General features: G+C 43.4%; 1 protein-coding gene across 2 annotated transcripts in view; it reads right to left on the bottom strand.

Annotated features, from left to right (window-relative positions):
- FNIP1 (folliculin interacting protein 1) overlaps positions 1 to 25,507 on the bottom strand; it is a 67,787-nt gene that overhangs the window by 15,307 nt on the left and 26,973 nt on the right. Inside the window, exons 2-11 of one of the 2 annotated variants that reach the window (XM_086621543.1) lie at positions 21,363 to 21,489; positions 12,745 to 12,888; positions 8,288 to 8,388; positions 7,960 to 8,034; positions 7,329 to 7,420; positions 4,646 to 4,729; positions 3,601 to 3,672; positions 2,677 to 2,812; positions 1,944 to 2,145; positions 1,052 to 1,137 (exon numbers count right to left, since the gene is read on the bottom strand). In XM_086621543.1, the coding sequence (XP_086477669.1) occupies positions 1,052 to 1,137; positions 1,944 to 2,145; positions 2,677 to 2,812; positions 3,601 to 3,672; positions 4,646 to 4,729; positions 7,329 to 7,420; positions 7,960 to 8,034; positions 8,288 to 8,388; positions 12,745 to 12,888; positions 21,363 to 21,489 (1,119 nt within the window). The remainder of the gene's footprint in view (positions 1 to 1,051; positions 1,138 to 1,943; positions 2,146 to 2,676; positions 2,813 to 3,600; positions 3,673 to 4,645; positions 4,730 to 7,328; positions 7,421 to 7,959; positions 8,035 to 8,287; positions 8,389 to 12,744; positions 12,889 to 21,362; positions 21,490 to 25,507) is intronic. The other variant, XM_086621544.1, reaches the window with a different exon arrangement.

The raw sequence follows: 25,507 nt of genomic DNA, 5'->3' as shown, positions 1-25,507 counted from the left end.
CGAACTCGTCTCGGGCCCCTGGGCAGGATCGGCAGCTCCCAGCAGTCACGAGCTCCCTCTGTTCCTTCTCTTGGCACTGCTTATCCCATCCACCTCTCGCCGCAGGGCCACGTGCTCGGCTCTTCCCTGCCTCCCGTCCCTACCCAACACATCCTCTGCCCTGCCTCCCAACTGCCCAGAAGCGAGGTTCTAAAAAAAATTTAAAAACTTTAAAATATACTGTGCCTTCGTCCTGCAACGCCACCTAATCCATGGCATTCAGGGAGTTAAGTGCAATCATAGAAAAATGAGCGAGCCCTCGCGATCCTTCACTGTTCGGTACAATGCATGCTGATGTCAAAACTTTCTTTTTACATCAGAGCACTGCCTTCTACAACAGCTTTAAAAAGTAGCTCTAAACTGGTTGTAAAAGGAAGCAACCTGCCACTCCCATCTGAGAAGAGATGAATCACTTGAAACAGATGGATTTCATCTTAATTCCCTCCCCATGACTTAAACGATGGAAAGAAAATACAGTTGAATGCCAGGGATGCGCTTATCTGCGTTGCTTCATTTATTAACTGTTGAACAGAGATGCTCTGCAGGTACTGATGGCAAGAGATTGCAGTACTGCATTTTATTGTGTGAAAAAGATAGTCCTCCTTTTTAGTAGCTGGTTATCTGAAACGCCTTTAAAGCAGACTTCAGAGCAGGGGAAAGGTCTCGCTTTGCTCACACATCAGGAAAACACACACTAGAGGAGGATTTCCCTAACATGGCTTTGCAATTCTTTTCCTCCTCTCAACGGGCCACTGAAGGTAATTCAAGAGGTTGCTGGGAGCTTCATTACTACCTAAAGCACAGAAGACTTTGATCATCTATGTCCTGTTCACACTGGGCTCTGGTGGATATCCACACTTGACAAAATCTAAAACCAGATTACAATGGCTTGCTAGCCAACACCTTTATTGTACTTACTTTTGCAGAACACTTGAGCCATTGCAAGTAACTTATCCTGCACTAAGAAGATCCTTCTAAAACAGACACAAAACTTAGAAGACAAACTGCTCACCTGAATTCATTAAGGGCATCGACAATTCTGTTATATGCCAAACTCCGCTGACTGGCATCAGCTGATCTACGACTCATTTTCATAGCCTTGAAAACAACCATTAAACAGATAAGTAACACACAGCTACAGAAACACAGAAAATGGAAAACAAAGTCATGTGTTTGACTTTATCACTCATGCAACTAGTCATGCAAATAACTTTTTTTTAAAGTGATAAAACGATGGTACAAGTGCCAGTTTTCATATCTGAGGAAAGATAGGTGAGGCACATGCAGTTGCAGCTTCTTCTGTGCTTTTCATCATTCAAGGCATAAAAGGGGTCAAAGTTTTCACTGCAGTGGTAAAGTAACCTCGAAGTATTTCCTAGAAGGGAGATCTGAAGCAAATCTAACTGCATATTTGAAACTTTGATCTTTGAAAATTTCCTACACATCGGCATCAGCAGGTTAAAAAAAAAAAAAGAGAAAAAAAAAAGCTCGATATTTATTTACAGCTTGGAATAGCCTAGAGAGAGGTTCTGACCCTGCGATCCACTAGACTCAGATACAGCTGATGCAAGGAGGGAGAGGTGGCATTAAAAGCATCTTTCTTCCTTGGCTGATCCAGGGTTTGCTGGGAGCTTCCTCAGCCTACTGACTGTCCCAGCTTTCAGCAATCCCCGCAGTGTAACACAGCATGCTCTGTCCTCCCCCTGCGCTGTGCTTTTGCTAGCAATAAGAAACATCATCAAACTTGCTGCAGAGCAAAGCTCTTCTCTGGTGCAATTCCAATACCCAACAGCAAGTTGATCCCACTTTTGTAAACTAGTAACAGGAGTTAGGAATTAAATCTGACAGGGCTGGGGGGAACATACAGCAATACAAGTGCAAGAATCAAAAGAGACTGTGTTTACCTGCTCTATTGCACTCTTCAGTTTGTTCATGTGACTCTCAAAAAGAGGAAAGTGTGAGAAGAAGAACTCATTAAATTTGTTGTTTTCATCTTCATCTCTTGAGAGTGAAAAAATAACTCCAATTGCTATCTTTTTCTTCCTAACGATTCCTGGGCTCGGACCAGAGCTGTCATCTGACAAGTTAAAGCTTTCATCCATGGACCTTGAAGCATGAAAAAAATGAGAAAGTTAACGTAATCCACTGTTTAAAGTTGTACCTTGGTTTCCTGTGTAATTCAATTCTTGAACATTTAACTTCAATAAACACCTTTTGTTTGCACGTGTTGTCAAATCGTCACCTTTGATAACATTGACTTTGCCATTTTTTACAAGCAACCATTAATTGATCCTGCAATCACAGAAGCTGGAACCAGATTCAAAGCGTTTGCGGGATCAGAATATGTTATTCTCGTTCCCTCCCATGTCTGCCAAGAATTTGTGTTTTGAGTAGGATTTTAGGGCTTCTTCTCCTCAGAAGTACAACCTACAGGTTTACATTTTGCTGAACACTGCAAACAACAAATGCCATGAAGAAAAGAGATACTAAAAAAGATCAGGCGTTACTGACTTACACCTCTGTAAATACCCCACAGAAAGCAACAGCAAGAGCAGATGCACGTATGCAAGAGCAGAACCAAGCTGACAACGGTGGAAAATTTACGGGCAGCAACCAGCATTTTCATCCCCAGCTCACCATCGAGGGAAGACCCCATTCTCCAAGCTGGTAGTCTGGCTGCGACGCCAACGCCGCTGGTAACTGCTAGCACAGCTTTTGTTAAACGAAGAGCCCGGAGATGGAAACGGAGTGATGAGCAGACTGCTAAGAGATGCTGCAATAACAAGAGGAATAAATAAAAATCTCTCCAGGAGAAAGAGCATTTGGAAAGTAATACCAGCAACTGAACGAAGCCCCTCAAGATGAACTGGTGTTGCTGCTCAAGTGCCTTCTCTTTTGCTTATCTATGTTTCTTATCTAAAAATAACCAGTTTATAATAATGTTAACAAGACATACAAGCACTACCAGGGTGGGACAGTCCTGCAGCTTTATATAACAGGCAACACACAGGCTGCACCTTGCTTATCAACCCTGAGCATCATAATAAATAATAAATCAATAATAATAAATAATAAATTAATAATAATACAGAATAAATTCTTTGTGGAAAGGAGTAACATGACTCACAGCCTTTAACAGCCTTTCCAATCCCAACCTGAAGTGCCCAATATCCTGAATTTGGGGGGAGGAGAGGGGTATGGCAGAGGTGAATTCACCTTTTAATGTTACCGTCCTCCTCACTTTGGAAAGGAGATGACGAGTATCGCTTAGAAATGCTGCAAACCCCCTTCAGTAATTAATTTGGCTTGCTTATTTGCAGAATGCTTTAATAAATTGCACTGCTGTTAAGATTACCTCCGTGAGGTTCCTAACGCAACACCCTTGACACCTACAGCGTTTGTACATACACGTGTAGGTATGCATTAATGCTTATATATAACAAAGCAGAACAATCACATTTCAGCACAGGAAAAACTGTTTGATGATGTCTAGACATCTCAGTGACGAATGTCACTGAATACTTTGGAGTCTACAGGGTTAACACATGGAACTGACATTACCAGATCTTGCTATACCGCTGTCTCTGTCCTCATTCTGCTCCCTCCCAGGCATATCCATAGGGTTGCTATGAACTGTAAAACAAGGAATACCAATTAGCAGGGGGATATACAGTTCCTTTCTTGTCTGCAGATCTCCATGTAATTAATGAAACAAAAACATGCTCATTAATTCAGATCAACAGCACTGCACAAGGCCATCACCAAGAGAGGCTGCTTAGCTGAACAAACCAAAACACTTCTCTGAAAAGCCTGTGAAGTCCATACACCTATTTTAGTACAAACTAAAACTAGTACACTTTGTTTCTTTACACTGATTATTGTTCAATGAAATTTTAATATACCAAAAGGATGTTGGTCACATTGGTAGTACTCAGTGTACAGACCCACCAAAAAACAATACAAACATGACTTCATTCATATATCAGCTTTCTCAGGTATTTTATATATATATAATTTTGAAAGGATTTTACAATGCTGTCGTGAAGAAAAGAAATACTTTTAAATTGCGAGCAGTGCATTGGCTGTTCAACTAAGCCATAAGCTGTCCAGATTCAGTCTGCATATACACAAGATCCAAAGTGTCTCAGGCTCAATAGTCTTTGAATGTGATATATTTCACAAACACGTATGTGAAACAAAAGCTACTCAGCCATGGAAATAAGACCCAGCCACTAAAAGCAAGAAATCTCTATTTTACATGAACCTAGGTTAGCTTTAGTTGTTACAGTTTGGTTGAAACAAGTCCAGATCAAAATAGTTTGACACTATTGCGAAATATTATTTCCAGAAATATGAAATCCACCATTAAATATCTCTGTTTCCAAAACAAAACAACCAACCAACCCCAAAGAGGACTATTAAAATGCCTGCTGTCCTCTGGGGATTTAAAGCATGTGTCCAGAAAGGTAAGAGAGCAGACATCACTGAGCATTTTGCATTTAAAAAAAAAATAACTAAAAATCTTATTTCCAGGGCTAAACTACGAATCCACAGCATTTTGTCACCCCAGCTAGACTAGGCACACAGCACACGGCACACTGCAAACCTGCAAAGAAAGAGGCGCTCCGGATCAGGCGGAGCGGACCTTGCTCTGAGAACGCCCGCCTGGGGCTGCAAAGCTGTGCAAGACCTACGTGGCAAAACGTAAAATACACATGAAAGAATGAGGTTAGTAAAGCAGAACAGTCTGCGGGGAGGGGGCCAGGGCAGGGAGAAGATGTAAGCCAACATAAATGCAGACCAACGTACACAGGAGAACGGCTCTTACGCTTAACAAGAACGCTGATTCAAGGATACAGCTCACAGTTGGACTATATAATATTTACAGAATTAAAATAATAGACCCAGCTTTACACTGTCTCCCATACAAGGATGGAGTTTCTCTCCAAGGACATATTTTTTTTTTTTATAAAAAGAAGTTGAAAATGACTAATTCATGCCGGCTCGAAGCCTAACTTGATCACAAACAGGAGATTCATGGTGGAGTACAATGTTTGTTTTAACATCCACACTGGTGGGGTGGCTGAGGAACACTGTTGCTGAAGATGATGGGGAGGGAGGGGGGAGAAGGCAGGCAGAAATTCGTCTGAGCAGAACCAACACAAAATCATAGGCTGCATAGTTGTTCTGAGGACAGCCAGTACATCAGTTTAGTGAAATGATCACACAGAAAATAAATGTTAGCAGTCTCAGTAGTCCATTTTTAAAGTAACACTGGATTGTAGATGCACCAGCGAAAGAGTGTATTTATTGTACACAGAGCCAGGAAAAACACATGGGTATTTTTAAAGGGTTAATTGCCAGTCCAGCTCCTAAATTTGAAGGTACTGCTCACTCAAAGTTTTCTGATTTTACAAAACACAAGGGCTGCACCTCAGCAAAGCTCCCTTCCATTCTCTTACATCTTCACTCATTAAAGGGAAGGACATGACCAGTGCTGCTTTTTTATTTTTTTTTAAACCAGCATATCTGAAAAAAGCAGCTTGTAAATAGTTCCCAACCAAAACACACAGGCCCTTGTCCTATGGCAGGCTGGAGAGAGCCAGAGGGTCAGGAGCAGCCTTGGCTGCTGAGCACAGCTGCTGGAGACGCTGCCGTTACAGATTAACTCCTTCCCCTCCTTCGCCCGTGGTTCCCTCCGCGCCGAAATGGGAACTGTAAACAACCACTGGAGACCCGGCTGGAAACTTGTGCAGCTCAATTCCACAGAAAGTTTCACCATCCTCTTCCAGAAGGCAATCCCATCGCTGCTTGCTGCACGTCCTTGCACCGAGGTGCCCACGCCTGCAGGCCAGCTCTCGGGGCAGTTATCCTTTCTGTCCGTGGGGAAGAGTCACCCTCCCTCCAGAGCCGGACATGGATGAACGTGCAGCACTGGTTACACCTACATCATAGTGAGTCCACACCTCATAGTTGCACTATCCGAATTTGAACTTGCAGTTTAGATTGCACTGGTGATAGAGCAAACTTTTGCCAAGCACAAAGCACAACAGAACCCTAAAAGCAGATGAAGTGAGTTCCTCTCTTTTGTATCAGGTACCTCATTTGCTCCTGCACTGTGAAAAATCACAATTGAATTCTGAAAGGAAGACTGAATTTTAAGGAAAATGGATCTTTTTAACTTTCCTGACTTATTAAATTCAGGAAGCATTTAATAGATAATAGGTTCTTACAGCTTTAATTGGCTACCCTTATAAACAGACTATTGGGAATTATTTTAACAAGGTATATGGCTTTCGAGCCTGAAAAGCATTTAAGCCCAAGCTTAGGTATAGTCTTATCCAAGTCAGTGTGAAGGAGAGAAGTAAACACACCCAACAAGAATTAGGACCATGTCAAAGCTAGAAACCCAGTTAGAGGAAGGAAGTCATCAAATCCACTCCTTACTTCCAAACCTAGAAAAGTGTATTTTACAAAGAGCAATATTCTGGAAAGCAAATGTAAAAAGCAGCTCTTTATTCCTCTTACTAGAACAGACATTTGCTTGGAAAGTCAACAGCCTAAACCAAGGGAAAGGAAGGATCTGAAGAGCTCATCAAGCTGCTATATTGGACAAATGAGCCCTGAAGTACAGCATCTTTACTAACAGCTCTACCATTCCCATGGGCAAAAGCCAAGACCTTCCCCTCTTTCTGTAATCTAATGTTCATGGAACTTTCACCCACAGTACTTCCACGAAGGCTGAGAAACAAAGATGCCAGGTGGTTTTTCAAGACTGCTTAGCTTCCATGGTCAGGCAGAAAGAACAGAGAACAAAAAGATATTTTGTTTAATCCAATCAAAAACTCCAGCTCAACAGTGCAAGGTTAACTTGGACTAGTATGAAACACACGGCCACACGTGCTCAGGTGGCCAGAGTACAGAACAGAATGAAAATTATTAACGAAAATAAAACTGGGGAACCGAGCCAGGCAGAATCAATCCTGCCTCATCTGAGATATGCTGCTTAGAAAGTTCTACAGACTTATTTTCCAACATTTTCTATATTTGAACTGAAGTATAACCAAATATTTCTATTATATATTTTATATACAGCTGTATATATTGAACCACCGCTAATTCCTTGAACTGTCCAATTTATTCGCCTCCAAACTCCACCAACACTAATTTTGTTATGTCTTTAGCTTTCTTTTTTTAAACAGATTTTATTCTATTTAGAAGACTTTCATATTCTAGAATCTATGATTACTCAGTTAAAGACATGAGGAAATAAATGCATTTGTAATTACCTATATTCCCAAGAAGTCCATTCATAATTGTACTGTGGTCAGGCTTTAACGTATTGCTGTCTTGATTAATGAACTCAAGACTGTCCTGCAACCTATAGCAAACATAAAACATATAATGAAAGCAGTGATTTGCATTTCAGTAGGATACAGTGTTACTTCATTACGCCCAAATGGAACGGACAGGATAAGGACGTAGGCTTCCACTAGAAAAAGCTTTTATAGCCTAAGCCACCCTTCTCAGCTGGGTCAATTAACACACAGAAAACTAAACACTGAACCCTCTGCAGTCAGATGTTTTTGTAACACCTTTTTCTTCATCTCGGACTGAATTCCCCAGCTCCAGTGTTCTGTCCTCATCCCTTCTCCTTTGGTGACTGCAGGTACTTTGTACCTTACAACATCCAGCTTCACCACATCAGCACTAAAGGAATGGTTCATTCATTCGCGTAAAGCAAACGGAGGTGAAGATAACCGCACGGGAAAGGTGAGGACACTAGTGACATGACGTCACAGAACAGGGAACAAGAAGTTATTTTGCTAGAGAAAAATCCTGGAGGGTCAAAACCAAAGTCTTCTGTGTTCTTACGTTCACCCGCTTGCGCGCAATAGATACCATCTGTAACGGACTCACGTATTCAGACTTCCGTAGATGCTGCTTCCAGTGCGAGCTGTGAAAACCTTGCTGAGCATGAGCTGAGGAGGCGAGCTGGAGGACAAAAAGGAAGATGTCAGTCAGAAACACAGGGCCAAGACAGGCTTTGCTTTCCATTTCACAACCCTTCGGATTTTATAGACTTAAACATGACATAGCAGCCTGTTGAGTCGAAAGTGACATCAGAATAACCTGAAAGCAAACCCAGAAATTCCTTTCATTCTGCACTTGTGGCATTCAATTCATTACATTTTAGCACTAAGGAGTAAGTCTCCTGAAAAGATCAGCACTAATAAAATAATCTTACCGGATCTGGTGAATTTTTAATGTGGAGCCCTTGTAGCTCATGGCCACAGAGCCAAACATCATCTCTCCAAGCATGTTAGCATCTGAGGAGCACCGAGAACCCTGAAAAAAAAAACCACCAACATTTGTTTTTAAGCATTTTAGAAGCACGTTTCAATTAAAGCAACACACGATCAAGGAAAATCTTTATTTAAAAGATAAACATGCGAAATATCTTGCTGTAACACTGTTGAACACACTAAGTTGGACAGTTCAATAAAGGTAATGCTAGTGTAGAGAGTGCTCTTCACATTGGCTGTGAGCTAAAGCACTAAGACCATCAAGCAAACCCAACCCATCTCCAGGGGGTGAGGGGAAGCAGATCCAAACTGCCCTGAGTCGGGGACTAAAAAGTCTTAAGAGTATGACAGCATACTTTGCTCAGAACCAGTAAGCCTAAACCTTGCGTCTGCTTGCCAAGAAGAATCACAAGTTCACTGGAGATCTTATGCAGACTGTGCACTGGGGCCAAGCTGGACCAGTGCTTTCTTGACAAAGTCTGATTTGCAACTTATCCATGGATGGTATTTTATATTGGATGCATCTTTCCCTGGTGCTCCGGTGATGGTACCAGCAAAGAGCTGTAGCATCATGATGCCAGGCTTAAGCTGTGCGATTCCTGCATCTGGGCTGGTGAGAGCTTGCTGCAAGGCATACTGGCTAAATACAAAGGAGGAACGTCACCATGCTGCATCACAGGCTAGATCAAACACCGCAGACAAAACCCTGAAATTAAAAAGTTACTCAGGGCAATCAGCTGGAGACTGCTCAGCTGACAGTCACCCTATTTGTATACTTCCAATGACTGAGATTACTATCCCTTTATCCAGGGCTGTTCCATCTCGAGGCTAGCAGAACGTTAGTGCTGGCTCGCCGTCTGTGCCTTGCCCTGAATAATTTCAAATCTCGTGATCAGTCACTCGCAGAGCTCAGGCGGTTCAGGGGTGAGGCACTCGGGTACTGTGCAAGAGAGCAATACATTTCCTTCGAGGTGCATGGTAACTAATAACCCTTCCTTGGAGTAATCCTTCAATCCTTAGGGACCAAAAGGTCCCTAAAACCAGTCAGGGAAATAACCTTGTGTTTGGAAAATGCTAAGTGCCATACCTCCATATCCCTTATCCAAGCTCTGAACAACCAGGATCCTCACCCAGATCCCAACACAGGCTTGGAATATATCTAAGCATTTTGCTCAGCACCAGACAGGGAGCTCAGAGGACAAACAAGGACAGGGCGTCCACACCATGGATTCCCACCAGCAGTAAGGAGTGATATGAAAATGACCACTCGACGTTTCTGCTCACGCTAGCCCGCAGAACAAGGGCAGGAACAAGGGAATGCTCATCAGCCAAAAGGCGACACACTTACAACGCTTCCCAATTTTTAGCTCTTCTCGAGCACTCTCAATTAAGATGATGGTACTTTAACAGACATACTCTGAACCTCTGAAATCTGCTACCAGTGCAAGAAAGACAGGCAATGACTGAAAGTAGCAACCAGTTATAAAAATGAGGATACAACTGCAAGGTTTGTTAGCGTTCATATGACAGGGCAAAAGCTGATAAAAAAAATCAAAACCGCAGCTAATGAGCTGGGTCTCGGAGAAATTTCCATCTTTACCTCCTGGGATACTGTACTGCCTACGTGCACTGTAGGCAGTACTGGAAAAACGAGACTTTAAAATCAGTCAGAATGACCCAGCAGCTCCAAGGAAATAAAAGGATAGATGTTAATGGCTCTAGGAAATTATAGGTCTGCCAGCATCATGAAATCTTGAAGTAAGAACACGGCAAATTACTACAGCCAAATGTTATGATTGTTATTTTTAAATCTGTTGCAGATCTCCAGCTGAAGGACTCACGCTGAATAAATGACGAGGCCTTGATGGTTGGTTTTGGTTTCAACTTTCTGCTGTTGTGAAAATCTAATTCTAAAGCCGAGGAAAAATCTTTTATCTTAAAAGCATTGATTTTCTTTGTCAAGCAACCAAATTAAAAAAAGCAAGTGAAAACCAGCCGCTTTCAAATTTAATTATAGGGGTTTCCCTTTCCTCTGAAAGACAGAGACAATCAATGCCGAAGGCAAAGAGCATGGTAAGGTGCACCCACGGCCTGTTTCAGCCTGGCATTTCATCGACACTTAATCACAATAATTTTACCATGTCTAACAGAAGATGCACATATTTAATGCATTTAGTATGGAAACACTGCTACAGCTCAACTCTTTGGGCCTTTAATGCTGCAAAATAAAGGTCACTCAAGACCAAAGTAGAGTGCAATCAACTGAGGAAAGGGGTTAAATATTAAAACCTCAAACAAGAAATAGCCAAGGAGCATCTGGCAAAAAGGGCACAACCTCCAGCACTGACAGCCTGGACACAAACCAATTCCATAGGTCATGTTTATGAGCTCACATAAAAACGGATCATAAAAACACCCACAAGTGTTTGTTATTGCACATTACCATGTTAGAGGTAGTAAAATCTGCATGATTTGGAAATTCCACTTCTGAATATTGACAGCATTTAATATTCCACTTACTGTACGTACTGTCCTATCAATAACTAAGTAGATATGCAAATTTGAAACGCAGTACAGAAATACACGTCAAATGTCACGATCGACGAGTCAGACTTTCAGTCCTGCCTACACTGACGAGCAGGTACAGAGGTAACACTACTATCACAACGTACCAGTAACTGGGGGCAAGCTTAGAAACATGTTCACCTTCATCTTCATGGATTCTAATTGCATTTGTGAGGGATCTGGATAGGACGTAATTAAAAATATGGAAGCCTGCAACAAAACTCTGTATTTCACCTTGCAATAAAGTTGCTCATATATAGTCAAAGTGTATTTAAGAATCATAGAACAGTCAGGGTTGGAAGGGACCAAAGAACTATTTTAAAAGTCCTACAGCGTTGTATTATTTGGGCTTCCATATTATAGGAAAAAAAAAAAAAAAAAAAGAACAATCTTATAAATACTGCAAGCACATGCAGTAACTTCTGAGGTTACCAGACACAGCAGTGAGAAGATGGGAAATGCCAGGCTGACTGGTGTCTGCACACACTTACCCTGGCCCTTCTGCGTACACGACAGAAAATTTTATTGTGCAGTAAAGAACTCTCGTATTTATGGCTCTCTGCTCACTTGCTGGGGAAGCCTGGAAGGAGCACAGGGAACACGGCAGACAGCTTACAACAAACACCAACTTTTGTGTTGGTTGTGGAAGACCAACTTCAGCTGGAAGTTTCTCACACGCGTTCTGAGCCCGTCACAGAGCCACAGATCACTCCAGTTCAACCCAGTAAGATTTTGACTAAGTGATACGCAAGAGGAAATGGGGACTCAAAAGGGAAAACTTCCCACAGCTTTAAAACCCACTGTCATGCCAAACACTAAAATTCATCTCCTTTAGTAATGCTGTCCGTTGTTTGCACAGAGCCTGCCTGATTGGATGGATAATTTTGGGATAGTGGGGGGCATCGTTTTTCTTGGTCACACAGTGCACGAAGGAGGTTGTTTTGTGCTGGAAGGAAGCTGCTGACAAAAACGTCTCTTTCTTTCACAACCGCAGCTAAACGCCCTTCCAGGAAGGGAGGAATGGAAAACAGATCTTCAGCCACCTTAGTAAAGCTGTGGAAAAGAGTGTGATGAGAAAGAGAAAACAAGACTATGCAGCTCGCCAAATATAGCAAGAGCCAACGTGACAGTGGGAAAGTCAGCACTGAAAGGTGCTTCATTTCTATCTACGGGAGATTAAGACATCAGTAGTACTGTACTCCAGAGCAGGTTGTGGAGATAGCAGCTTCCCTCAAACACACAATTACTTCATTACAAAGAGTGGAAGGGCTTAGTTCTATTTTCGGGTGGCTTAATATAAAACACTTGTGATCCATGGAAGAAGAGATGACAGAAATATATCCGTGTCAGATGACTCCAGCTACTCTCATGGCCAAAATCTCTTATGTAAAACGTAACTCAAGTGCACTGAATCCCTTGTTATAAAGCTGTTACACAGACTACCCGACAGACAGCCCATTTCTCTGTTATTTCCCTGGCATTCAGCAATAAAGCAAAATAAACCACCTCATCTATACCAAGGTAAGATATTTGTGCCAAGTCCGCACGTACCGACCGAGTGTCATCACCCAGGTCATAAGGCAGAACAAATGCCCTGGAGAAATCGCTGCCATTCAAGACACACCCCGAGAGAATCAGCTGGTTGGTTTTAGACTTGTTCAAACCCAAAGCTACAGAATTAAACACTACTGAGTCAGAACCAAAGTCTGATTTTGACTGAAAACTGCTCTCCACCGCCAGCCTCTAATTTCAAGCATTTTAAAACATTCGATACCTGGGTACTGTATTTGACATGGGTTATGCCAAAAAAAAAAAAAAAGGAAGAGTGACTCACCTGGTATTTTGGGCATTGCTCTTTTGGGTCAGAGAACGAGGAGGATGAATTGATTGAACTATCCAAGGAAGAAGAGCTGTCTCCTCCAGGCTTCAGTTGGCAACATTTCCCAAAAACTCTCACCTGAGCATCACTGCAGAGTTTCTGAAATACAGACAACATGTGCCACACTAAGATCCACGTCCCAAAATCGCTGTTTAGCAGCTCTGTACTTACCTGTTCAGGTAAGATAATTAACAGCTGAAAGGCTTATGCATCAGGAAAACAGTTAACAATATTTGTTAGTGTCTCTTGCAGCGTGGCTGTACTGGGAAAGCTGAGCTGGTCTACTCCCAATTAGCCAGGAGCTAACAGGTCACTCCAGCTCCATTCTCCTAAGTAGCCATCTGTCTCTGAAGCTTTACAAATGACTTTTTTAGACCCAGGATTAGGAGAAAGGACGGTACCAAAGCGTTTAAAGGAAGAATGGCAACAATAGCCTCCAGCTGTCTTCATTCTGCTCCCTGTGCCCACTGGGGTGGAGGTGACACAGCAGGACGATGGGGACGGCCCTCCAGATTGACAATGCCAGCCAGATCACGACAAGGAGCGGCTCTGGATGTATGGGAAAACACACTGATTGGAAATAACTGAGCAAGAACAACGCGGAATTCAAGAGAGATTCATGTTACAAGGATAAGTGGAGAGGCAATACATTATTTTCATAGATCTCTCCCTAGCTGTGTGTAAGTCTCCTGGTCTTTTTAAGTAGCACAGAGGGGACATGTTCCTCCCGTCTTCACTAAATGATGGAGAAATGGTCCACAGGGTGATGGGTGATTTCTGATAGAGATGTAGACAGAAGAGATAGCAAAAAAAGGGAATTGGGAGGGCTCAGATGGAGCTGGAACTGACACACAGGATGGGCAGGACATGTGTCCACTCTACACACGCAGCGTTACTGATCACGGGCACAGGAGACACCCCACTACTTTGTTCACTATTTCTAAACATCTGTGATGTCCCCTGTGAATCTCAGCATCCCGGGCACAATCAGCATCCGTGCCAGTGAGCGCTGTTTACGCTAGCATTAGGCAACCCTCTTCACCTGAAGATCTCAACGTATTTTTCATATCCTGGTTACACTTCAAAGCACTCACATAAGGCTGACATTATTTACATTTGCTGGCGGGCAGCACTAGGAGACAGAAATAGTCTACACTGCTCAAAATTACATACTAACTCTGTCCTAAGGCTTTAATTAACATTTTCTATACAATCACCGAACCACTAAGAGGAAGGTGGAAGCAAAGACCACTGGAAGCAAGGTTCAAGGGACCGATGGAAATACAGAATTGCTGTCACATGTCACAGCTTCACCTCTGGGCTCACAGGTCCACATCACAAGTTCCTCCTTCACTCAAAACCGTATGTCTCAATCTTTAATAGCTATGAAAAAGGAAAAGGCAGAAGGAAAAGTGTGGAACACCCAAAGCACAGGGTGTTAACTTCATGACTCTGCTCAACTATCAGCAACAATTGTACAAAAAGACAACTGCCCTTACTGCCGTGGAGGGACTTCGATGAGGGACGACTTGGGAATCTCACACCTCTGTCCTAGGCTTTTTTCCCCCCTAAATCTCACCCACAGTTACGACAGGTGACTTTTATTGGGCCCTAACTGTGGGTGAGATTCAGCAAACCAGCAGAAAACGTGATGGATTTCCGAGCTCCACGCCGCAGCGTGCACCGCTGCTGCCATTAGAGAGCGGCTGCCGCAGAAAGCCTGAAGGAAAAACGTGCAGACAGATCCGTACTTCTGCGGCAGAGGGGAAGGAAGCACTCACCAGCCACTGAGTCCTGTGCTTTACTGACACACACAGCCTCTCCTAGTAGTATCCTCTCATTACGACATGGGGGCGAGTACGCTGAATTCATGCAATACGTAGATTTGCTAACGGTTAGTATCTGTGGCTTGAGCACAGTACACAATGGCTGGAACACGTGAGTGATCATCATATGACTTCAGTAGGAACTCGTGAACTAGAATTGCATTTTATCTCTGACACAAACAACAATGTCCTAGGCTAGGCAAGCGTCATGTGATAAAACCACATAAAATCCACAGGGTTACAGAAGCTTTTGCAGGCAAACCGCACTTCAGCTTGCATTTTCCATCAGATGTTGAAAGTTCCTTCTAAAAAGTTACAAGTATAACTAAGCTTCCTTGAGACTGTAAAGCCAGTAAATGTATTTCTACAGGTGAAAAAAAAAATCTGTGCATTAAAAAAGAAACAGGCCAAGTTTAAAAAATTCTTAAGTAATTTCTTCTCATTATTGCTGCATTTCTCTGCACAGCAGCTTTTCCCAGATCCACTGTGGAGTGTGGTATCTTGAAGCAATAGTTGTCTAATTTAAATAGCAAACCAGGAAAATGGCTGTTGGGTCTTTGCAGTGGAGTTTAATGAACCAAGACTCCTGCGAGGAGCCTGTAAAGGAGGTCAGGATCTTTCAGGTACCGCTTTTCAGAACGTTGCGAACAGCAGATCCCTCCTAAAACACAGATCACTGACAAATTACGGTGTTTGCTCTTCTACAAACTGAGCTTAAGAATAACCTGTTGGACAATGAGATCAAGCACCCGCAGTGCCCCTCTCCTCTGCAGTGTCTGACTCCAAATGTCAATGAAATTTTAGATGCTACAAATCTCAAGATATTACGCATCAAAGCAGTGGGATTAACTTGCATTCCAATATAATACTCCGAAGATATTCAAGCCAGGCTTCCAAAAATAAAAAGGTAACAATTATTTAAGAACTGCACAAGGGAAAGTTTCAAACTCGTGGATTTTCTTTTCAAATACACATAGTTGCAAGAAATCAGCTCCCTAGGCAAAGTGCTGCTGGAGTGCTCCAAAACGCTCCCTTTTGCTGGAGAGCAGAACATCTGCTGGAAGGATGCCGCGGGCAGCTGCCGCCCCGGGCTGCCACGCTGCTCTCCCCACTGCGGTCACACTCTTTGTTCTTCCTCTGCCAACTCGCTGCAGATACCGCCCAGCTCCGAAGACTTCCTGGCAGTCACAGTTCTTACATTCGGGGTCATCATTTGCTGAAAGTCTTGGAGACCTTTCAGGTAGTACTGAAGATAACTTAGAGCAAAATGTCTTTATAGTACGACAGGGTATGAAGTCGTTTTCTTCTACAGTTCCGCTTCTGGAATCTCTTTTCTCCACCTCTATCAGCAAAGACCTTTAACTCTTTGTCACAAGGTCTATAAATTCCTCAGTAAGTGGATAGAACATGCCTAGTGCTGTGCACAGGAAGAGGAATTTCTGCTGAGCAAGTTTTGGTTTGGGGATAAGACAACAGTTGAAAGGAGCCTGGTGCCTTGAACTAAATCCAAACTGTGTGCATGTGTGTTAGGGCTGTGAGTGACAGAAGGAAAAAGAAATGTCATCGTATGCTTTACTCTTTCCTACCTCTCTGCAACAGCAGGTGCTCAAATACCACTGTGATGGTAGTGACAGAGAAATCTATATATCCAAATAAAGTTGCCACTCTTCGAGAGCTCTGTACCTCATTTTAGAGCAGGTTATTTGGCAAAGATGAAATATTATTCCCAAATAGACAAACTAACTCTTTTGCTTCACGTGTGTTGGTCTGAATGTGTAATTAAACACATGCAGCCACCTAGGATATAACAGTAATATGAACAGGCATTCATTCCTTCCCTCCAACGCTGCTGTAAAAATCCAAGTATCTTTCTTAAAATGCAGCTGTCAAGTGCTACATTCTTCCTTTATTTCCAGACTTGTCAAGTTCCTCCGTTACTGAGAGGTCAGTGAAAGAAGTAAAGACAACTCCGTGCTCCCCCACACCACTACTATTCTTCCATTTCTGTTTAGGGAGAACAAGCAGAGCTAAGAAGGTGGGACTCACGTCTCTGCTTACATCTGGTGTCTTCATCCGTCTGCTCAGCCTGACTCACTGGAAATCTGTCCACCAAGAGCCAGATACAGACCAGAGCCTCCATTTCACACAACTCACCTAGAAGCAAAAGGCTCACTATCCAGTTACTAATCCCTCAAAGCAATTTGCTGCTCAACATTTAGCCAGTGCTGAAGTATATCAGAACACGTGGCTAATCCCGGCTTGTTTAAAGCAGCATGCCATTTTTCTGCTTTGGGATAAATATGACATTTGGAGTGAAAGAAATTGCCACAGTAGGAGATCAAGTATCAGACGACCTTTCAGTTAAATTATCCCACAGATAAAGACACCTAGGTTACATGGCAAAAGTAAACTTTTTGCTCCCAAAAATCCAAGTCCACTGTTGCACCTCTAGACCTCAAACTGTGCCTCCTGGACCACTCCTTCTCTTTCGTTTCTTTGAAAAGGAAAACAAACCCTGCTTCTGAAAATCCTCTTCTGACTCTGGGTCCTGGGAACAAGCCACTGCCCTTGTCTGATTTCTTGTTTTTCTCCCTTCCCAGTTAAACCAGTTGAACTCCAGATCCCGCTCAGCACAGTGCACAGCTTGTCTCTTGCATCCTTTCCTCCCTCCTCTTCCTCATGGTCCCTTGACACCCCATTCTTCCTCCCTGGCCTCCACACCTTCCTCTAGGCTGATCTTTAGACTTAGAAAAATCTTTCAGCTTCTCACTTGTCCATCAGCACCTCTCTTCAGTCAAATCCCTAAGGTTCCCTTCCCAGCTGCTTCTTTGGTCTTCTCCCCACTTCTTCATGGCCACATTTCTGTGGATCCTTATCCCAGCGAGCTGCTGGCCCTTGGAGCCAAACTCCTCAAGCCAAGCACGGAGGAGTCAGGAAAGGCAGAGCCGAGCCCGAAAGCTCAGTGCTGGCCCTGGCCAGGTGGCCTCTGCACCTCAACGAGGAAAAGGAGCTGCTTCCTGTGCTTGGTTTGGAATTCCAACCAGGCCCAGTATGACAGCTCTCGGAGGAGCGTACCTGTGCTCGCACACGGCTCTCCTGGAAGCTCAGCACAACCCAAAAGGGCAGACGTGTGCGGGGTCTTGGATGGCCACGGGGCCCCACGGAGCGGGACGGGTGGCACGTGCGAGGGGAAAGCAGGCGGGAGGTGCTGAAGGAGCAGACACGCACAGAAACGAGTCTATTTGTAGAAACCAGTCACAGGTTGTAATGCTATCGCCTGCGAATCCAGTAATCCAGTCCCATTAGAAACGAGACACTTATTGGTAAGAGGAACAAACTGAAGTAACTCTCTAGAGGAGACAGTGGAGCGAACCCACGAGCTTGCCTGTGGAAGTACTTTGACACCCAAAAATCCACGGGATGTGGACGTTTGGGTGCGGACCAAAGCTGTTTAATAAAGGCACTTAGTAATGTCTACTCCTATCAACGCTGCCCTGGGATACTCAGTATGCAAACGTCTGTTCGGATACACTTGCTCACGAGCTGGTGCCACAGGGCTGGAAAGGGCAGTCACTCTCTTCTGGGATACCCTGGCAGAACTTGGGCAGGAGACTTGCCCAATTTTCTGATGCTCCTGAGGCAGCAGCCCTTCAGCTCTGCCTACAGAGCCCGGCCGATCGATAGCCCATCCCCTGGAAAGCCAGGGAAGAACCTCTCCTGCTCAGCACCAAAAAAGGTATAGGACTCACAAAGGGGAAACTCTCTGCCTCCCCTCCATGCCAAGTGCCCACAGCTGCCTAAGGCAGATCTCTGCCTGGCCTCGGTGGAAACGCCTGGCACAGCCCGCGGCCAACATTCCCGGTGCGGCAGCCGCCAGCCCTCCGAGTCACCAGACTGCTCCTTGGCTTTGCTCGCCAAGTTTAACTCCAGCAAGACCTGAGGAAAACATCGCTTCTCCTGCACAACCGAAACACTTCAATGGCCATATTGCAAACTCTCAGCTGCCTTCTGCCTGTCTCCGGACAATACCCTCCCAAAATCCTTGTTTACCTAATATTTAGCTTTATTGAAGACATGAAGAGGCTGATTTAACAGCCGATGAAAGCAAAAAACCCTTATTTGTGTTAGAGCCACGTTTCCCTCACAGATAACGTGAACCTAGTAATGCTTTAATAATTAGAGCCCAGCTTGGTGTGAGCACGAACTCTGCAGTTCTCACTCATCAGAAAGTCAGAGCCCACTGTTTTATTTCTTGAAACATCTGTGTCTGGAGAAGTTTGCTTTGATGCTCCTTAAATTTTACACCCGTATCTTCCCTTACAGAATTGAAATGACTGAGCTACGTTCAAACCTTGGTCAACCGCACACAACTCTTGACATATGTAGAGATCAGATATATAAAATAGAGCAAAGCATATCTCACCTTGCTGCAGCCATACAACTCTTACATGATAATTGCTTTCACGTCTCGTAAGCAACAGAAAATGGCAACTGAAGAGCACGGCAACATAAAGCAAACTGAAACCCTCTCGGTTCCCCACGTTAGACTGATTAGACTTCAACCAGAACGGTCTGGCCACCACTAGGCACTCCTGCAACCCTCCCCCCAGCGTTATTTGTAAACGTAGAGGTATAAATCACGTTAGGAAATGGGGGGGAAGGGTTGGGGAGATGCAGAAAGCGTTGGCTTTTGTGGGGTGGTGAACAGACACCCTTTCAGAAGGGAGAGTGCCCAGCCCACACACGTCTTGCTGCAAAAGGGCAAGAGTGCCTTGGAATGTGCTTAGAGCCAAGATCTGGCTTTGTATAGGCAGGGTGTGTCTCTGTTAATGAAAATCATGATAAAGAGCGAGAAAAATAAACAATGCAATTCCTTGAAAATGGCCAGTACGTACTGCTAACTGTACAAGCCTGTACTCAGCTCACAGCAAGCCGAGCCGAGGACTCTTCTGCACGTTTTTACCCGCATAACGTTTCTGCTACTGCAAAGTTTTGTTTTACGAGGAAAGTTTTGCCTGACGTGACGTTATCTGAGTGCTGCAGAAGGCAGCTATCATGGCAAGCAAACGGTTCAATATATTCTCTTTCGAAGTCTCCTAATGCCACAAAAAAGAAGAAATATATCAAGTTAGTAGAGATGAGTGCTGGGCATTTCCAACACCCTGGGAACAGTCTTTCTCCACCAGTCTCACACGGTCATTGCACAGAGATGGTGAACACAGCTATTTCCCTCCCCCTTAGCAAAGAAAAATAAAGGAGAGATTAATATGGAGCCACAGTAGCTTCACTGTCAGCCATTTATTCTGTTACTGTTGAGCTGCCACGGCCAATGATCTTTCTGAAATAAACCAAAACAGTGAAATTTGCAAGTTCACTGTGCGAGTACAGATCCGTCTTAAAGAGGTTTTAGGCTTTCAAGAAATCAATTGAAATATGGCAAGGGGGTTTATACTGTACAATATCTTTTTTATTAATGAAGTAATACTTTGTAATTAATGAAGTAATAGGAATACGCATAGCCAACAAATTGTACCAATAAACCACTTCTAAAGATCTCTTGTCTTTAAAAAACTATTTTCCTGCCAAGAACACCTAGGAGATCAGGAACTTATAATTTATAAGGACATTCTAACAAGTTAATGTTAAAAAGAAAGATGCATTTTGTTCAACATTTGTGAAACTTGCTTTACTTCACAAATTCTCAAAAAGAACTAGGAAATTGGGATCTTGATTCACAGCTATAAAAGCGCCAGAGTAGGCCATGGAGAAGCTTGGGAGTCAGTGCCTGATGAGACACAAATTGACTCCCAGAGGTCAAGATATGCAGAGATAGGAAGCACTAGGGACCAGGATGAGAAGCATCAGGCTGGCAGCATTCAGCGATAGGCTGGAAGAGTCTACAAAGCTGGATGAAGGATCTTCTGGATGTACTCCAACACCCAACAGGAAAACCAGGGCTTGGAGGTAACATATTGTGTGTATTCCTGCTTACAGAACTTAGTAGGTCCTACAGGTAAAAGCAACCGGGATGATAAACTTCAGTTCACACAGTGCTTTCTGCTTGCAGAGCTTAAAATGGTCTGCAAATGTTTTTAGAGAAGGTGAAAAGGAAGTTCAAAGCAGCAAAATAAGTTGTCCAACCTCACATAATATGATAATAGCACTGTGGCTAGAAATTCATCTTCTGGCCAGAGCCCTTAGAAGGAAGTATCCTCATCTGACTACATCCATGACAGTTTCAATTAATAGATTATCATGCAGACCATGCCAAAAGGAAGAACAGAGGAAAAGTTTTCAAGTAACTTTGTGGGAAAAACTGTCAGCAAAGCACAGAAAGGACGATTGGCAAAAGCTACCAAACAGCACACGAGAGGACATGGGACTGGGAGGACCTTCGGATTAAGAACGCAGACCCCACCACGGCACAAAAGCAAGCCCATAATATCAGTCCATGCCCTGTCTCGGCCCCCCAGCATTGCCTGCTGCAGTCCCGGGAAGGAATCCTTCTCTCTGAAAGAGCAGCAAGTAGACAAGCACAGGAAAAAAGATCACTATAGTATTTAAAGCTGGTGAGAGTGAAATCACTGAAGCCTGGATAATTTGCAACTTAACAGGCATTTAAATATAGCCCTGCGTATAACCGACGTCTCAATGTTAATTTGAATAAAACACAACATTTGTGATTTATCCATCTTGCCATTTTAAAAAATACAAAGCTATAACTGTGTGAATTAGTAAAATACTCACCGACACAGAAACATCCTCTATTTTTCTTTTAGCACTGGAGTCAAACAAGACATTCCGTCCTCTTCTCTCGCAGTCCTGATACACAATCAGTCGGATCTGGCTTGGGTCAAACTCCGGCAAAGGCCAGCTTTAATTGAAAAATAAAAGAGCAGAAGGATCAATTACCACACACTTTATAACACTGTTCCTTCTACATTATCTGTATATACAACTTGATTAAAACATAAAGTTGAGCAAACGCAATGCCATTTCATCAAACCCTTTGATCCTGCAGCCAGAACTATGCCTTTTGGTTTTTTTTTCTTTCCCCTACACTCGCTAAATTACACCAGCATGAATGGCACCAACCCACTACAACCACATACAATGACGTGCGCAGCATTACTGGCTCTTGTGCTCTGTCTTGTGATATGTGATGTTTTCTTCAAGTTCCAGCTTTGTGAAATCGAAGTCATAGAAGAACTCAGCTTTTGTGTTTAAAGACAAAAAAAAAAAAAAAAAGATTCCCTCATGCAAGTACTCATACTCAATGCAAGTACTAAAGCATTCACAATTCAAAAGCAAAAAGAAAAAAGTATATATTCATACTGGGCTCTCCCTTAAGTAATGAATTTCTGCATTTGCAGTCATGAGTTTTCAGCTTCACGGGTTGGTAAAGCACTGAAGAAGTCCACAGCTGAAAAAATGCAAAGTACCTTTCCTGCCCTTCTTCAGGTTTCAAGCACTGTAGTAACGTACGTGTATAGAACCACCTGCAGTAGAACTACAACGGTCATACTGATAGATAAGCTTTTACGCTGGGGAGCAGAGAACCACGTGTAGCTCAGTCTTGACTTCATGCTCAGGTCCTTGCTACATTCCGACTTAGGAATAATCTCCACTTAAGCCACTGGGATTGAAGGCCGTGCTGCTGCGTGGGTCAGCAAAGCACACGCAGCAGTCCCCTTCGAACACACCTATTCCCAAAGTGGTTTTGCAGGCAGTAAAACAAGGAAAGGAGCTTTCCTGAGCATCTGCCTCACCTATTCCCAAAGTGGTTTTGGAGGCAGTACCAAGGAACGGAGCTTTCCTGAGCTTCTGACTTCAGAGGAGCTCTGCAAAGGGGGAACTTGCAGGGCTCAGGCTCCAATACCATTGCATAACCTCACCTTTAAGGGTGCTTTGTAGACACCATCTTAAATTTCCATTTTAAAAAGCCAGCCATGGCTTTAAAGCTCAGCAAGCATTGTTGCCCTGGGCTTGGGAATTCATTTTCACTGATAACTTCTCAGTTCTTGGAAGACAGGAAACAAGACACCTGCTCTATCCATGAAACCAACAGGAATCATCTTTCAGCTGGTTATGTGCCATTTCCTAGATCAAGTGAAATTCTGTCCTCCTTATCCTTGGCTTTTTAGGCAAAGCAGCGTTAGCACAAAACCCCAAGAAGTGAGAAACGAGGCGCTGGAACCTTCCAGCCATTAATGAAGGATACAGGCTCCCAGTTTACAAGAAAGAGATGTACATTTATTTCAGCAAAAAGACACCCATGATTGATAATATGGATTAAAGTAAACCTGCCATGCTAGACTCAGTAAGACTACAGTAAATCTTCCTCTCCTCTGTCCCTCTAATTCACCAACCAAAGGTTTCTTCCTCTGCGCCCGTGCTTTGTGTGCTCAGTACGACGATTTGTCACCCAACAACTTCTGTAACTGGTCACAGCAGAGAATCCAGATCACCATGGTTGTCTATCAGCAGTTTTCAAGACTGTCCAATATAGATTCACAGGCTTTACAACGAGTCTAGTCCCAGCGAGGTGGAACTAAGCACCAAGACATACAGTTACTCGGTCTCTTGAGAGAGGAAATCTGTTTCCTCATCTGCTCAGCCCCACCATTTAGCAACAGGAGAGAAAAACAGAAGCTGTAGAGAAGATAGTGTGCAACAAATGTCAAAAGCAACTTATTACAAGAAAAAAGCTTGAGCAACGTGAAACTAAATAACCTGATGTCTAGATGTGGGGGCAAGGAGTTGCACACCCACTGTTTGGGCACCTAAAGCCAAGCATCATCCACAGAGGGACATGTCCAAGCGAAGAACAGACTGCAAACCAAACAAAATTGTGTTCCAAAACCCAAGTCCAGTGACAAACTCAGAGTAGAGCTTATGTTTATGGTGGCTCTGCTAATGAGCCCCGTCTTGCATTTCAGAAAACGTGAAGAAAACAAAATCCATATTGTTTGATGCACGTTTGAAGTGTCATCAACAGGGAGGCTCAAAGGCACTGCAGCTGGGAATGGTCACGTGTAGGAGCCCGACTTCAGCACAAGGTGAGGAGGCAAGTGAGCCTGCTGGGTAAACCTTCTTCCTGGAGGAACCATCTCCTTATATTTAAGTGAAATCAGTGGAAACCTGGAAACTCATTTTGTTTCCAGACAGGCCACTGTGGTTCCTTTAAAAAAACAGCATGTGACAACAACAACGACGAACTGCTTGCCAAAAAGGTGCTATCGCTTGCTTCACCCTTGCAACGCGTTCGAATTTCCTTCGCGCTCAGACAAAAGCATCTCTTCCATTACCTAGTGCTTTTGATATTTGACTTTGAAATTACTGGCAAAGAAGGGCAGTAGCTGTTCCAGATCTTAGGAAAGTCTACTTAGAAAAAGCCCCAAGAGCAGATTACACACTAAGAGGAGAGAAAGCTAAATATAAAACTCTTGCTGTATTCGGAAACACATCTGATGAAGGTAACAAGAGCTTGTTTACTTCTCAGCTTCTTCCCATGACATTTTAACTTTCTCTAGACAAGCATTTAGCAGATACCATCCATTAGGATTTGTGATAATTCCAAATAAGCGCTATCTCTGTTACATAATAGAGTCCTTAAGCACATTTCAGCCTTGCAAAAACATTCCCTGGCAATAGCGGGCCACTTCCCAAACCAGAAGAAACTTTGGAGAGAGCTGGGGGAACGTTCATTTCAACAGACAGTAAACAGAGGCAGGCTGGCACCTCCGGCTCACCCCACCACCTCCCAGCCAGGCACGTTTTTCTGGAGGAAGCGGGACCTGGAGCAGCTTTAAAGTTCCACTCAGCTCGATATCCGGAGAGATTACCCCGCAAAACACCCAAATTCCTGCGTGCAAGATGCAGGGAGCATTCTCAGACATAACAGGGCAACAGCGCTGCTCTTCAGCTAGATGAAAACTGACCTAGATCTTCTGAATAAAATTAGTTCTGTTTATAAATGGAAACTAACTTTGACGTTTAACTGATGTTTTCTTGAGATTCTTACAGGAAAACCAGGAGATGTAGAATCAAATGTTCTAGCAACGTTAATGACAGGTGAGTCTCCATCTCCCACGCTGTTCTGAAACGATGCTTCTCTTAATGAGGACTTTTTCCTGCGTGACCTATCTACTGCTCTTTGATCTTTCCTTGAAACTGATTTGAAGAAATTTATTTAAAGAAAAAAAAAAAAAACAAAAAACCCAGAACAAACACAAAAACCACCACCAAGAAAACCCCAGCAATCTTTTTTTCACCAGTGGCAGTGTTAGTGACTTTGCCGCACAGTGCTGCGAGTTCACACGTCGAGCAAGAGAAGAAATAGCGATAAACAAGTCATTTCTGAGCAGGACCCCAGTCCTGGGGAGATCTCCACTACACAAACGGTAATTCCTCTAGAAGGAGGTGTTCAGAAACACCTATAGAACAGGGCAGAAATCATTGATGTCTAAATGCTGTGTGAGATAACGCAGAGACAAACCACACAAACCCAGACCTCACACCATCACAGACTGGCTGAGGTTGGAAGGGGCTTCTGGAGATCATCTGGTCCAGCCCTGCTGCACAGAGGCTAAGGCAAGGAGAAAGCACAAAGGGAAAGGAATTACTGGGGACAGAAAGGCAAACTTCCATAGGAATAATGATGAAATTATTAGAAAGTAATAATAACAAAATCAAGGTCTGAAAAATCATATCTTAATGCACGTTCACACTTAAGCCCTACTATTGTTCAGCTCTTCTCACTCACCTGTTCTGTTTTCCTGCCTTTTTTACATTCAGCCACGAGGAATATTATTTGTAGTTCAGATTTACAGATCCATTACATGCTTTCTGACATCTCTGCTGCGAGTTGCATGGCAATCCAGAACTCCAAG

The sequence above is a fragment of the Tauraco erythrolophus genome, chromosome 16 (genome assembly GCF_009769465.1).
Source record: "Tauraco erythrolophus isolate bTauEry1 chromosome 16, bTauEry1.pri, whole genome shotgun sequence".
In the NCBI taxonomy this organism is placed as follows: domain Eukaryota; kingdom Metazoa; phylum Chordata; class Aves; order Musophagiformes; family Musophagidae; genus Tauraco; species Tauraco erythrolophus.
The sequence above is the reverse complement of the archived record's forward strand: the minus strand, read 5'-3'. Positions and strand labels throughout refer to the sequence as shown.